Source organism: Agelaius phoeniceus, chromosome 6, assembly GCF_051311805.1.
Source record: "Agelaius phoeniceus isolate bAgePho1 chromosome 6, bAgePho1.hap1, whole genome shotgun sequence".
Classification (NCBI taxonomy): domain Eukaryota; kingdom Metazoa; phylum Chordata; class Aves; order Passeriformes; family Icteridae; genus Agelaius; species Agelaius phoeniceus.
The window spans coordinates 47,712,519-47,727,326 of NC_135270.1; the positions used below are offsets into that span (position 1 = coordinate 47,712,519).

The window sequence follows — 14,808 nt, forward strand, 5'->3', positions numbered from 1 at the left end:
CTCATTGCTACAACATCTAAGGGAAGCTGACTTGTGTCCTCTTTCCATTTCTGCTGAGCTCTTTCACAGGCACAGCATTAACACAAAAAAGAAAAGCTTTTTTTTATTTCAGAAGTGTAGCTTCTGGAATAACACATCTGGATTTTGCTGTATTAATTTTAATTTATTCTTTCTAAATAACCACCTTATTGCTGAAGGTAGCTACCAGACATTAGCTACAGACCCAATTTCCCTTCTAGCTTGGAGAAATTCAGACCCCAAACGAAGCTCCACCTCCTAGGCTTCATCTTTCCATCATTACATCAGCCTATCAACACAAACGTTTCATTATTGGCTGTCATCTCCTCCACAGTACTGTAATCAAATCCAACCTCCTGGCACAGAGGCAGAAGGATGTTCTGACCTGGAGTTTGGCTGTCTGTGTCTGCAGGGCAGTGTTATGCTCTTGAAGGAAGACATTTTGCTTCTGTAGTGTCAGGATCTGATTGTTGAAGGAGACATTCTGTGTTTCCAAATGCTTTAGCTGTTCCTTAAGCAGCTGCTTCTCAGTATGCAGGGCTGCATTCTGAAAGAGAGATGGCATTGAAGGGTTGACAGGAAGAAAAGAAACAGCTGTCCCAATTATCTGGAGTCTGATCACAGATGAGAACCAATTAGTGATGATCATTCTGCAACAAAGGCATAAAAGAAACCTCTTTGCAGCATTAAACGAAGGTAGGACAGATGTTAACACACAGGATCAATCCCTGCAAAGATGGGACAAGATGGACACAAGACACATGAAGCACTTAAGTCCCACACAGTCCTAAGAGACACCCAAGGAATCTGGTAGACTTGGGTGCCCCAGAAAACCTATCAGATTCCTTTAAGCTCAAAAATCCAGTTTCCACCAACCCACTCAAGAGCACAAGAGAAGTCTATGAGCTAAGAGGAAACAGGAGAAGGCTTACATTCCTTTCCAGTTCAATGGCCCTGTCCTTCAGTTTCAGCAGCTCTGTGGTGGCCTCTTGGTGCCCTGCTTCCAATTTCTCATTCATTTGCTGGTTGGCAATGAGCTTCTCTGCTGAATTCCTCAGTGACTTCTGAGCATACTGCCCATCCTGCTGAGTCTGCTTGAGTGCATCAAAGTCCTTCTTCACCTACACAATCAACAAGCAACAATCCTTCAACACTGAAGGAACTGGAATAATGCATTAATAATGATGGGATATGTCACTCCTCTCTTGCACTGACTTTCAGAGATTCAACAACCATTACCCCACTTCACAGACAGGGAAGCTGAGACACAGACAGGTGGAAGAATCCACATCTCTTGCCCTCATGTCAGGTGCCTTTATACTCAAGCTCACTGTCACCTAACAAACAGGCTATTCTTGGGGGATATGTTTCAACTGCAGTTTTCCTCAGCCCATGTTTCCACTAAACAAGGCAGAAAAACACAGCTATGCTAATGAAAAAAACCATGGGAAAACAGATCTACAAAGAGCAGTTATCCAAGAAAACCCCTCCTGATGTGCTCCTAGCCCAAATTTTTTTTATTAATTTTGTGTCATTACAAAGGGAAAAAAAAAGGCAGTCTAGTGAAAAAAAGGTTTCTTAGAAAGGATGTGTATAGGAAGGGGCAACGAGAAGAACAAACCTGCTCTTCAATAAAAAAAAAAAATCTAACCTCAAACCAAAAAATCCCCAAACATGTGAATGTGCAGAACTGCAATGTGAAAAATTAAAACTCACTTAAGGTCTTACCATATTTAGATCATTCTGTAACTGCTGGTTCAAGTTCAGAAAGTCTTTCACTTGAGCTTCCAGCATTGCAATCTTCTCCTCTTTCACAGCTAGAGTTGATTTTAGTGCTGATTCAGTTTTGCTTTCCAGAACCTTGTATTTTCTGAAAAATATGGTAATAGCTTTCTGATGTCTGCCACTAGGATGTGAGCCACCATCTAAACAGCAGACTTCACCTTCACCTGTTCCCAATCTCACTACATCTTAAATTATACATGCCTGCTTCTTCAGGAAAATTATTTCCTCTACTGCTGCAGATTACTACTGATATATTATAGCTAGGGAATTCACTTGTGGAAAATCCAATCAATTTTAATAGAGATTAACTCCAGCATGGTTCTACAGAAATATCAAAGAGTTACATAACTTGAAAGAAAATAAGTTTCTCTCTTTTCCCCAATAATTACACTACAGAAAACTCTTCATATGGCTCTTTTGTAGATTTTTAACAAGGAGGAAGATCCACAGTTTAAAGATTCCTACAAGATGGGGAGGTTTCTCTAAGTAGGTCTAACCAAGAAGCCAATATACACACAGGTTGTTGGGATTGTCTGCTCATTACTATAGGACTCACAAAGGAAATCCTTGCCATCAGATATTTCTTAGGCAACATCTATGTTTATATAAACAGGTATCTAGACCACCAATTACATGAAGTAATGACAGACACTGTTTAACAGACATTCTACATGAAGAGAAATACACACTGAAATAGCTACTCAGCTACTCTGCTGGGGAGTACAGAGGAACTGCAGTAACACTGCTAGCATGGGGACAAAGTAGCATTTCTTCCTTCCACCCAAGAAAATGTTTTGCAAAACTTACAGTATCCTGCCAAGCTTGCCTCATAAAAATGTGGTTTATGTCCAAAACTGTTAAGGGTAATGGCAAGGAGGCAGATGAGAACCAAAAAGAAAGGCAAAGGGCTTCAGTTAGGCTGAGTCAAAAGAAGGACTGGAAGAGCTCAGTTTCCTTACGTGTCATCATTGCCATTATCATCCTCCAGCAGCAGCTCTTTGCTCAATCCCATCTTTTCCAGTTCCTGGCTCAGTTTGTCCAGCTCACTAGACAACTTTTGACTCTTCAGCTTCTCCAGGACCAAATCCTGAAACAGCATTAACACAATTACTTGCTATGCAAAGGGTGGTGGTAATTATCCAGCGCTATACATGTTTTTAAGTGTACTGAAAAATTCATTGGATAAAATCCTAGTTTCAGGTAGGTCAGTTAAAATTTTTCCTCAGTGACAGCTGAGTGCAGAATTAAACTGATTGGTTTTATTTATAGGTCACTTGAAATAAATCTGCAGAATGCTTCTTTTGGCCTTTGTTTCACTCACTGTACTGAACTACTTCTGCCAACACTGGCTTTGTGCCTGCCTGCTGAAGGAGGGGATGTGCAGGCCAGGAGACACCACCCCGTCTGTGTGCCACACAAGGATTGTGCAGGGCAGGGGACACCAGCAGGGGGAGTTTCCATCTCTCAGCTAGGACAAAAAGCCCTGCCAGCACTGGTACACACTCAGGAGCAACAGGACTTTAGTATGGGAGCCTCCTGAGGTATTGTAGCTATGTTATTACCAAGGGACTTGGTAATAGGGTCAGCAGTGAATAGTGCACTGAGTTTCTCACATACGGTAAATGCTTTGCTGTTGTGCCAGTGAAGTGGTCTGTGTGGAAATGGCCTGGGTAGATGTAGTGCCACCTGCACTTCTAAAAATGACAGATTATTTTTGGTGCATAGCTAAGTGTGAAGATCCCTACCATTCAAAATTCTCTGAAATACAAATGCACCATAGAGATCTACATTGCTTGTGTTTCTGCTAAAAGTTTTCTTAAACAACACATGAAGAAAGAACAAAAAAGCTACTGAAGAACTTTAAATTAAGAAAAATTATCCTGAATGTCAAACAGAACCAAGAATAAAATTTTATAAAAATACTTTGTCAAACTGTAGGTATTCAATAGTCCTCTGACATCACAAATTTAGCCATGAATTCATTCACACGGCAAGGTAAAAATATGGTTAAGGTCAGTGCCAGTCCAGTGATCTGTAAAGAGGTCCCTTTAACATCCATTAACTCCTTCTGCAGGATCTATGGAAAATACTAAAGAAAAGAAGATGGGCTATTATATGGGTGTGCACCACTGGAAATCTGCAAAATCTGAGAATGGAAAGATTATAGAGGAGCCTTCTCAGAAATTATATTGTTTTAATAATTTTTAAGGAAAGTTGGATAGAAACATAACTTGGGACTGTGTCAAGTGTTTCTGACAGACTTTATTTCTCCTCCTCAAAATTACTCTAATGCTTCAAAATTGAAATAAAACTAAACCTTGAAGTAAGCAATTGCTTACTATATTAATCTTGCTAAACTTATCTATTTCACTGAGCTACTGCAGCACAACCCTTTTTCATTTTAATAGTCCTTCACAGGAAACCTGGTGCTGGCAGGACAACAGCAGCCAGGACAGGCAATGAAAGCAAGATGCAATAATCTGAATCTGCTCATAGGCCACTTGTAAGAATGTCAGGCTATAGCACACACATCCTCAGATTGCCCATGTCCTAATGCCTGGCACAGGGAGAGATCGCCGCTGCTTAGCACGCTCTCATCCAGCAGGGAAACATTTGGGGAAAGATGCTGTAAAGCAAGATCTTGGTGCAGCTGGTTTAGGTTGCTCATTTGGGATGGTTTTGTCTCAGAAGAGGGATGTCTATGTGTCCTCAACAAGTGCTAGACATTTCTAAGCCTGAGAGTCAATCTCCCCCACTGGAGCTCTCAAGTTAGCAAAAAATTTTGTAGCCACGGTTAGAGGAAAGTATCAAAGTCTTTGGTTAACAGGCACCACATAAGAGCTGTTGTAAAATTTTATTCTGCATGAAAAAAAGATGTAATTTAGAGACTGTATTGTGGACACAAAGTGGACACTGCACAACTGCACCAAGTGCAGTTCTTGGCCTGTTCCACTTTCCAAGGCAACACTTTCAAATGACTGTGAAGGCTGCGTTAAGGCTGTGAAGATCTCCTGTGGGACAGAGATATATCCCTTTAGTAGTTCACTGAGCTGAGAAAACAAAAAATAGAAGCATAGAACCCAGTAGAATTAACTTGCTTACCTCTCTCAGTGTAGCTAGTGTTCTCTTATCAATTGTAACTTGCTTTAGGAGGTCTTTATTGTCCTTTTCAAACTCTTTCAGTTTACAAGATGACTCTCTGAATCGAGCAATTTCCTTTTCTAGTGTCTTGTTTTCCTTCTCAGCGACTGCTAGCTTTACTGTACTGTCATCCAAAATAGCATCTTTCAGCTCCACTTGCTGCCAAAGCCGTTTGGTTTCTTTCTCTAGCATTTTTTTGTCTTTTTCTAGCTGAGACATTCCTTGTTCTAGGGCTTTATTTTCCTTTTCTAAGCTCTCTAGCCGTTTGGCAGAAACCTTTAGCTCTTCAAGGTTCCTCTGGAGGACCTGATTTTCACTCTCCATTCCTTGAATTTCTTTTTCTAATTCCTGGATCTTTTTACTGCTGTTCTCCACAATTTGCTGAAGTCTCTGGTTTTCAGAACTGATACTCTGATAGCTTAGCTCCAGCCTCTCTGATTTCTTGTTCATTGCTTTTAACATTTCCACATTCTTTCTTAAGTCCTCTTTCTCCCTCTCCAAATCTTTATTTTCTGCTTCTATTTGTGCCATTTTTGTGCTAGTAAATCTCATGGTCTCTACCACTCTTCTAAGCTCCAGATTTTCTTCATCCAATTGCTTGTTGTCCCTTTCCAGGTCACTAAGACGGATGGAAATATTTTGTAATGTGTCCAAGGATTTTCTTAATTTCCTATTTTCCACTTCCAGATCACCATTCTCTTGCTCAAGAACTTCCACTTTTTCTGTCACTATTTTCATCACTGCTGCCTTTTTTGTGAGCTGTTCATTTTCCCTCTCCAGCCGGTGGAGCTCTTTTTCCATTTCTTCCACTCTTTCCACTTTTTCTCTAACCTGGTCAAAATCTTTTTGCAATTGTTTCTTCTCAAATTCCAGCTTGCTCAGTTTGCTACTTGTCTCAGTTACTGTTTCATGAAGGATTTTGTTCTCTTTTTCAATATCTTTCACTCTTGCCTCACTGCTCACTTGTGATCTTTGTCTCAGGGATAGGACAACTTGATTAAGGTGATCATTTTCTTGTTTAAGGTCCTTTATCTACATAAACAGTTGTGCAAATGTTATTCATCTACTTACAAGTGCGGTACAAATTAGTCCTAAAGCAGAGAGATGACTGTTAACAAATCATATCATATCAAAATCAATTTAATCCAAGACAAATTTCTCAGCAAATTATTGACTTGGTAACCAAGAACCCAAACTCTTAAAAAATTTATTTTAATAAATTAAAAACTGTGCTACATTCCTGCTACCATCCAAGAAGGCAGGGGCAGAAGGAGAAAGCAGACAGAGAACCTTCAGACAACACCTTGGAGAATATGCTTTGTTACAAATCATTCTTAATAGAGGGTATCTTTCAATCTAGGTTTACCTTCATCTTGGGGACCTGATGACTGAAATTATCTCTGGTAATGTGCCAGGAACCTCACAATACTTGAAAATGTAGAGCAGTTACAGATGTCATTAAAGACACACTTCCTGTAAGGACAGTACACTTACCCCACTGGTCAAATTTCAGCTGATGCAATTGTAATTTAGACTGCAATTTGCATTTGATTTTTATACTAGACAACATGCACACAAATCAGGCCTAGACCTGAAAAAACCACAAACGACTCTTTTTTAACAACTGGGAATATTTCCGGTTTCACTTCCTGCCCTACTTTCAAACCATCTATTAATTCCTGCCACAAAGAGTCTGTATTTGTTCTAACTAAAATATAAGACTTTGTTGGTAAAGTGCATTTTCCTAGGGAGAAGTCTGGGTAAAAATTCTTCAAGATGAAAAGAACTACACAAATTAGACATTTTGCTATTTAATTTTCACCTCACAAAAACTTAAGAGTAGATTTTAATACAGATTGAGAATATTCAGACCAGTCTCTAATGATCTGTGTCTGTATTTTTTTAATTTGTCAAATCAGTGCAGATGATACTTGCACAAACCTGTAATAGGAGAGTTTTCAAGCATTGCACATGAACTGCAGCACAGTGGTTAAAGCTGAAGGGCAACTAAAACGTCAATCCAGAAAATATAAATACTTTCTCAGCATCTCTTTTAAATAGAGCAAAAAGGCTGAGTGGCTAAATAACCTCAACCAAACCAATCATGCCATACAGGTGGTAGAAGATCAACCTTCAGCAACAAAATGGGGATTTATTTGCACATCCTAAAACCAGTTGGTATTCCATTTAGTAAGAGCCAAGGGCTTTTTTCACTCAAGGGGGAATGTCTGTTCATATAATAGCCTAAAGATCCCCTTATGGTAACAAGAGCAGGAATCAGCAGAGCATGCTGGGCTTTTACACTTGCAGAAGATTTTAACCTAGATTTGAACAAGTTCAACCTGCACTTAATAGCTCTCAAATTGCCTTATCTCCCTGAGAGAACCAGAGGCTGTACATGGCATCACTGAATTACCATTACTGAGCACATGTTGTTATATTACATTTGAGAAATTCGCACCTGTCTGTCTTTGTCAGCTTTTAGAGTCTCCATGACAACTTGCAGCTGCTCTTTATCTTTTATCAGCTCTTCACTCAAGGTTTCCAAATCTTGATTGCTTTGCTTCTCTTTTTCAATTTGATTTTGCAACTTCTCAATCTGTGTGAAGAGAACACACCAAAACACGTCAACCACAGCTGGACACAAGGACTGTCTGCACTTTAAGTCATTTTGAAGACCTGAGAGAAATGAGATGGGGACTATGGCTAAAAGATTAAATCCCTCTCTCCTGCAGTTACCAGTCTCAGAGGAGAAAATGGACTGTTTTCTCTTGTCTTGTTTTTCTCACAGTGCTAAGAATCTTCTTCATGCCTTTAAAGATCAGAGCATATAAGGCACGGCAGTAAGAAATGTTTAGTTCACCTGCCCACTGAATGCCCTGTTGTGCCCCTGTCAACAGGAATTAAGTTTCTGGTGTTCCCCTTCCTGAGGAACTTGCCTCCTCCCAGCCTCTCCATCACTGATGGTCTTACTCTACCAGTTAATGCAGGCAGTTATTAAGACACTTCAGTGAGCAACAGCACTAAAAGACCAAAACTCCAACCTAAAACAGGAAGAGAGGAAAAACACTAAAGCACTGGGGTGACCAAGTTCATGCTCCCACTCCCTGTGTTCTGTTCTGTGTTCCCTCTTCCCCAGCAGGTGAAAATACTCCATTTGAAAGATTTGTGAATAAGGCTCCAGTCCTACAACAAACAAAGTTTTCTTATTATTCATTTTGAAAGCTGTACTTGTAATGCATGAGAAGCAGAAAAGCAGTAGCTCTTCAGTACTTAGAACCAAGAGGTTCTGGGAACTGTACTCCCCAAGCCAGGAAATAATTCCTTTTTAAACTTGCAAAGTACTGTGAGCACCTACAGCTCTGCACAAGTATCAGCTCATTTTTGTTTTGGTATTATCAACTCTGCCAACAGTGAAAATGTCAATGAAAGGGGTATTAAACCTAATTCTTCCAAGTGGGAAATAGCTGGAGGCTGGGCTCTGCCTATGTCAACATGCCCCTCATTACAGGAAGTGTTTAAACAAGCAGGGGCTGCCCAGATTGGAGATAAGGAGGGCTCAGCAGCCAGAAATGTAACCATGTGGAGGTTCATTGGTCTGAAAGGAGCTGTTCACAGAAAGCTGCAACAAACTCAGTAGCTCAGCAATAGCTGATCTTCATCTGCACTTCCCAGAAAACTGGAGGCAAGTAAGACATTACAATTTACAGCTCTTTTCAGTAAGTCAGAAAGGCAGAGACAAAAGACAGGTACTTTGACTGCTAATACTTGAGTGTGCCTGAAAGGAGGGTTTTCTACTACCAGCTCCTCTAAAAACCTTGTAAAAAAAGGAAAAAAAATGTACATAACTACTTTTTATAGCATCTCCTCTGGTACTACTAGAATAATCTTGTTTCAGCTACATGATCCCACCAACCACTAGATCAGCAGATAAACAAGCATAATCAAACAACAATTTTTGAAAGTCTCAGACAGTGGATGAAATCTCAGCTCAGTTAAACAACTTTAGGGAGACAGGATTTTACTATGGATATCTCAGGAAATTTACCAAAAGAACCCCAAAGACATAAAACATTTGAGAAAAATTCTTCTTCATCTCTTGCCCTCTGACTTACACATGCTTGACTTTAACACTCCTCCAGAGCTCTTGCACTCTCCCCTGCCCATTGTAGCAAACATTTTGCAACAAATCTGAGACTTGGCCTATTATTTCCCCTGGCACACCTCACTGTATTCTAATTGAAGGGAATCACAACTGTTGGCACCAATACAGTGCCATAACAGGAGGTGCCCACAGGAATTTGCCTGGGACAAAGCCAGAGGCTGATCACAGTTGTTCAAGTGATTTAAATTGCAGTACACCACAGGTATCTGCTGAGTGCTTTCTATGCCTCCATCTCCAGTTTTAGGCATGTAAATTAGAGCTGGATTGAATTACTCATACAGAACAGGTCATAAATAAAAGTGTGGAAGGAAAATTAGAGTAAACAGAATCTTTGCAGTATTCCTTTTCCACAAAAGAAAGAAAAAACCAGAACCAATCTCAGCTTAGAAAATGCATCTCTGCAAAAGATGGAATGATCCAGTGCTGGAAAGTGCTCTCCCTAGCAGAGAAATGGGCTTGTTACAATCTAGGAATCCACAAGCAGTATTTCATATGTAGGTGCTTCCCTCCCTTGTTCTTTAAGGGATTCAGCTAGCTCACAGGCAAGCCAAACAGAATTGAAATCATTGCTTCAATGTCTCACACACACAGGTTACAGAAGTAATGGAAAAAGGAGAAATGAGCCTTATATTGTGGATAATTTATGAATGGTAGGAATGTGGAAAAATCCAACATGAAAATGTTTTATACTGTAGAGTAGGAAGCATCCTTTTTTTCCCAGCAGCATTTGGCTCAATTCATCAGAACTGAGGAATCAAGTAACTAGTCAGACAAAAATAAGGCTGGTAGTTGGAGGTGAACTGGAGCAGTGTATTTCACAAGGACAAGGACTGAGGTGGCATTTGACCTAAATGTAATCAAAGTTAATAACAGAGTGCAACACATGTACATGTAAGTAAAATTAAAAAATGATGACCTACATGCTTGTTACAAAGATGGAAAGAGCTGAGGTCTTTACAGACAGAGAGAAACACTAACGAATTTGTAACAGCTAAGAGGACAAGAAAAAGAAAAAGCAGGCCCAGGACTCTGGACAGCAAGAAAGACATTTAAAATATACTAACCTGAATTCACCTGTATAATTGATTTGATTTACAGGTAAAAATTATTTAACTTTGAAAAAACAAAAATAGTTCAATGTGACCATGGCTTCCTTTCTGTGAGACAACAGAGAGGGACACAATCAACAGTACAATCTGACAGGGGCAAACAGGCACTAAAAACCAGTTTTTATTTAACAGGAACAGTCACTTTTTCTTACTATGACACACATAAGCAGGCAGTGAAGTAGAAGGCATTAAATAAAATTATTAGAATTTAATTGCATTAGAATGCAATTAAATAGACAGGACCAAAATCATGGTCAGTCTTATGGGGATCACGAGTGAACTCCCTGAAAACTCTCATCATTCAGGAATGCTGCACAGCCCTTTGTGCACTGTGTTTAAAAAAATCTGAGAGCTCCATTTGCTCCTGTGAGCAAATTACCTTTTTGCTAAGCTGCTGATTTTCCTTTTCCAGTTCCACAAACTTTAGGCTGCTCTCTCTGGAGGTCAAGGAGGCATCTCTCAACTCTTGGATTGTGTTCTGCAAGCTCTGATTATCTTTCTCCAGCTTCAGTATTCGACTTGAAGCACATTCATTCAACTCAAACACAAAGGACTTTCTGGCTGTTGAAACATGAGAAGCAGAAGGTGGCACTAATCAATTCACCAATGTCTCCTTCTGAGGTGCACAAGATCCACTTGGATGAAGATTATTGCTGTCAGTCTTACAATTTCAGCTTGACTGCTAAGTAAATACTTGGTTAAAAACAGAACTCATTTTCACAGACAATCATTAACAACTTCAATAAATAGAGTACTATCTGAACAGCCAGCCATCTAAAAAGTTGCTTACTTTCTTAATTCATCTTAAATTTGCTTTAGTCATGTAGGGAGCATGTCTAATATTAGTAACAAAATATACTGTGCTACTATCTCATACTTTCATCATAGAAATAAATTGAGGCAGAAAGTAAACCCCTGCTAAGTTTTTGCTAAAATAGCAAGGTGGTGCACTTACAAGAGCTAGTGAAAACTCAGGTATTCAATCACATTCAGTTATAGAAAAGATTCTTACAAAAGAGAATTCCAGTGCTTATCTTTATAGCTTCTTCATCAAGAGTATGCTGAAGCACAGAGAATAATTTACTACTAGGTATCCAGGCACGGGATACCCATCATAATGCTGATCTGAGAAGTGTCTGAAGTTGAAATCTCAGAACTAAATGTATTCAAGTCTTACAACAGAGTTGTTGTTTTACTCAATGCTTGTAGATCAAAAGTCTCACTACCTCTCAGCCTCAAATCCACCACCTGAGCCTCACTGCTCTCTTAATTTCTCTGCCCAGCATTTGAATAATTATAAGAGCAACCTTCTTGTACACATGAAATAATTGCTACCCATCACCTCAAAATCACATTTCATATGAAATTGACTTAAACACTGTCTTTAAACAAAAGAAAATTAGTAACTCCTTCTAAATAAGCACTACAGCATACTGAGTACTTTAAGCTGGCAACTTTCTGAGATTGGTAAAATTCTGTTTGTCTCTTTTGCAGAGCATCACCTGGAAAGCTTTGGTCAAGTGAAGACTCAAATACTTAACATTTACTAACTAAATACTCCAGTTGAGTTCTGTTCTGAAGTCCACCTAAATTACTTTTTCTCATGCTTATTTTTAAAATTATTTTTAATAAAAAATACCAAACTAGCTGGTAAAATCTTCTATCCGCCACCTTTGCAGACTCTACTTGATAGCCAGGAATGGGAGATTTTCCAGAAGAGTTTTGCAGTCTGACTCTATTTGTACAAAAAAGCTGCATTCAGAACAGCAACATGGATTGAAATAAAACTTCTTACAGATAATTATTGTAAAGTCAGAACAGCACTTCCATTAAATAAAAGTCCAAATTTACATGTTCTTAAAAGAAAAAAAAATCCACTTCCTTCACCATTTTATTTTCCTACTGAATACAAATTTATGGATGTTCTCAGTTCCTCATTCTTTTTCTTTGGTTAATCAGAGAGCTTCTGAAGCTCCAGTGCTAAAATGCTACACATCAATGCAGTGCTAAATCACTCAAGCAAATTTTTAAAGTTATGTTTGATAGAAATTAGTTAATAAGAGGTAACTAGCATTCCTCCTTTGATTACATCAACAGTGAAAGCAAATCAGGAAGGGAACAAAACTTGGTATTTTAAACGGGCCATAAAATTTAGATATTTTTCTATTTTCCTGAAATACTCTTGATCAAAAGTTTTAAGTTTGGAGAGAACTGTGTTTTTCCCCCCACTAACACAATGAGCAATGTTGTTGATTACACAGAAGGAGTAATAGAGTGACATTCATTTCTCATGCTAACATAACCTGCTTTGCAAGATTATTATTTAGAAGTAACAATTAACTAGTCATTAATCTTAGTGAAGAGAACTCAGATCTTAGGCAGCAAGAAGATTTCACAATTGGTGTAAGCCACACACGCAGCTGTTTTACAAAACAAAGCTATTCTAGATAGTTTCACTGAAAACTTAACATCTGCTCACTCTAATTTCTTCCTTTGTTTTCAAGTTCAACTGTTCCTGGCTCACAAAGCCAAATATGCAAATCTTAGCAAAATAAGGTGAATACTCAATACTCAAAGCTGCATGTTGAATTAAAAGAAATAGCTTATATTTCCCAAGTTCCACTTAGAATTGTTATTTAGGCTGCTGTAATAGACAGAAGAAATGCTAAACACAGGAACCAATGCTAAAACCTGTCCAGTGAAGAAAGAATAAGCTATGTTTGTGATAGCTACGGAAATCAAATCAACCACTCCAAGAAAAAAAATCAGCCAGTTATTTTAACTGCACACATTTTTCAGTATCTTGTAAAAATAAATGACTTCAGCATACATTACTTCCTGGGACTTAAAAGACCACATAACTGTCTGTATTAACTGTACTAAAGAATACTAAAGATCACAGACTTCACCCAACCATTCAGTTAGAAATATTCAATGTGACATTTCTGCTGTGTCGTTTGCAAAGCTTTCTTTATTTTTTAATTTTTATTTAAGTGTAATACTTAAAAGTCATTCTCTCAGTGATGAACATAACAAAAGGAAAACATTTTGATGCTTTCAAAAGAGAGTGAAAGGAAGAGGAATACATTTTAGAAGTTCAAAAAAAGGAAGGTCAAAGTCAAGTGGATGAATGAGAGAAGCTTTCCAATCTTGGATTCAACTTCTGTTACCAGTGAACCAATCTGTTTATTCTGAAACAGATCACAAACACCACAGCTACCACAGGTGGTACTCACTATCTGCAAGATCAGTGCTTTTTGACAGCTGTTCTAGTTCCCAGCCTAGGTGTGCAGACTCGTTCATGCTCTGTTTCTGTGCAATCTCCAAGACCATGTTCTCCTCCAGCAGCTCCTCAATTCTCTTCTTGTCTGTGTCCCGGTCCTGTGCAAGACACATGTGAATGAAAGTGAGATCTCTAACACTGCAGGCTGAGCTGCTGCAAGCACAGTGTATGCTGAGGGTAGAAGAATCTCCTTAAACACTGGGGTTTTATCATGAAATACATCTTCAGCACTACATGTCTGCAGTGGGCTACCTGTATGAGCCACAGAAAGCAAAGCCCAACTGGCCCTGTTTAGCACCAGCTCTGGTCCATGATACACTTGGAGAGAGGGGAATGGCAGTGAGAACTCACTGGGTGATGACAGGGCCACTGCAAGCCAGGACTAGTATGGCAGACCGGATTCAGGATGTCTCCAGAGCTAAGCTCCTCAAAAACATGCATCATCATGCTCTGACACACTGAAGTTCTTCAGATAGAACCTTGAATTCTGCAGAGCTTCAACTCATCACATCAAACTTGGACACAGTCATATGGATAAGCAAGTAACACCTGCCTCATAATTTGAATCCTAACTCCTGAAAACAGACCTGGAGAATGAATCTACTGTTGCTTCTTGTGACTATTTGGGCCATTTGCTTTTGTGGGAACTGAAATGCTGCCTCAGTGGTTCTCAGCTTTTCAGAAACCAAAACTCAAAAATTCATCAAGTCACCAGAAAAGTATGCAAAATCTCCAGCGACTTTGGAGAAGCTGAGCATTACATGATCTTTATAATATCCTGAATCATAGAATCATAAAATGGTTTGGGATGGAAGGGACACTAAAGGTCATGCAGTTCTTACCAAGGGAAGGGACACTTCCCACTAGATCAGGTTGTTCAAAGCCCCATCCAACCTGGCCTTTAACACTTCTAGAAATGAAGCACCCACAACTTCTCCGGGAAACCTCTTTCAGTGCCTCAACACCCTCAGTAAAGAATTTCTTCTTCCTATTATCTAATCTAAACCTACTCTCTCTTAGTTTGAAGCCATTCTCTCTTGTCCTATCACCACATGCCCCTGTAAAATGTCTTCCACCATCCTGCTTTTAGGCTCCTTCCAGGAGCCTTGCAAGGCAGCAATTAGGTCACCCTGGAGCCCCCTCTTCTCCAGGCTGCAAAATCCCAATTCTCTCCGCCTTTCCTCACAGGACAGGTGCCCCATCCCTCTGATCATCTTGGAGACCCTCCTCTGGACTTGTTCCAATAGGTCCATGTCCTTCCTGTGCTGGGACCCCAGAGCTGGATGCAGCACTCCAGGTGGAGTCTC

General features: G+C 39.4%; 1 protein-coding gene across 3 annotated transcripts in view; it reads right to left on the minus strand.

Annotated features, from left to right (window-relative positions):
* CCDC88C (coiled-coil and HOOK domain protein 88C) overlaps positions 1 to 14,808 on the minus strand; it is a 97,082-nt gene that overhangs the window by 21,838 nt on the left and 60,436 nt on the right. For all 3 annotated transcript variants that reach the window (XM_077180624.1, XM_077180625.1, XM_054635327.2), the window contains exons 12-19: positions 13,455 to 13,599; positions 10,598 to 10,779; positions 7,406 to 7,543; positions 4,906 to 5,976; positions 2,763 to 2,890; positions 1,747 to 1,888; positions 951 to 1,139; positions 404 to 565 (exon numbers count right to left, since the gene is read on the minus strand). In XM_077180624.1, the coding sequence (XP_077036739.1) occupies positions 404 to 565; positions 951 to 1,139; positions 1,747 to 1,888; positions 2,763 to 2,890; positions 4,906 to 5,976; positions 7,406 to 7,543; positions 10,598 to 10,779; positions 13,455 to 13,599 (2,157 nt within the window). The remainder of the gene's footprint in view (positions 1 to 403; positions 566 to 950; positions 1,140 to 1,746; positions 1,889 to 2,762; positions 2,891 to 4,905; positions 5,977 to 7,405; positions 7,544 to 10,597; positions 10,780 to 13,454; positions 13,600 to 14,808) is intronic.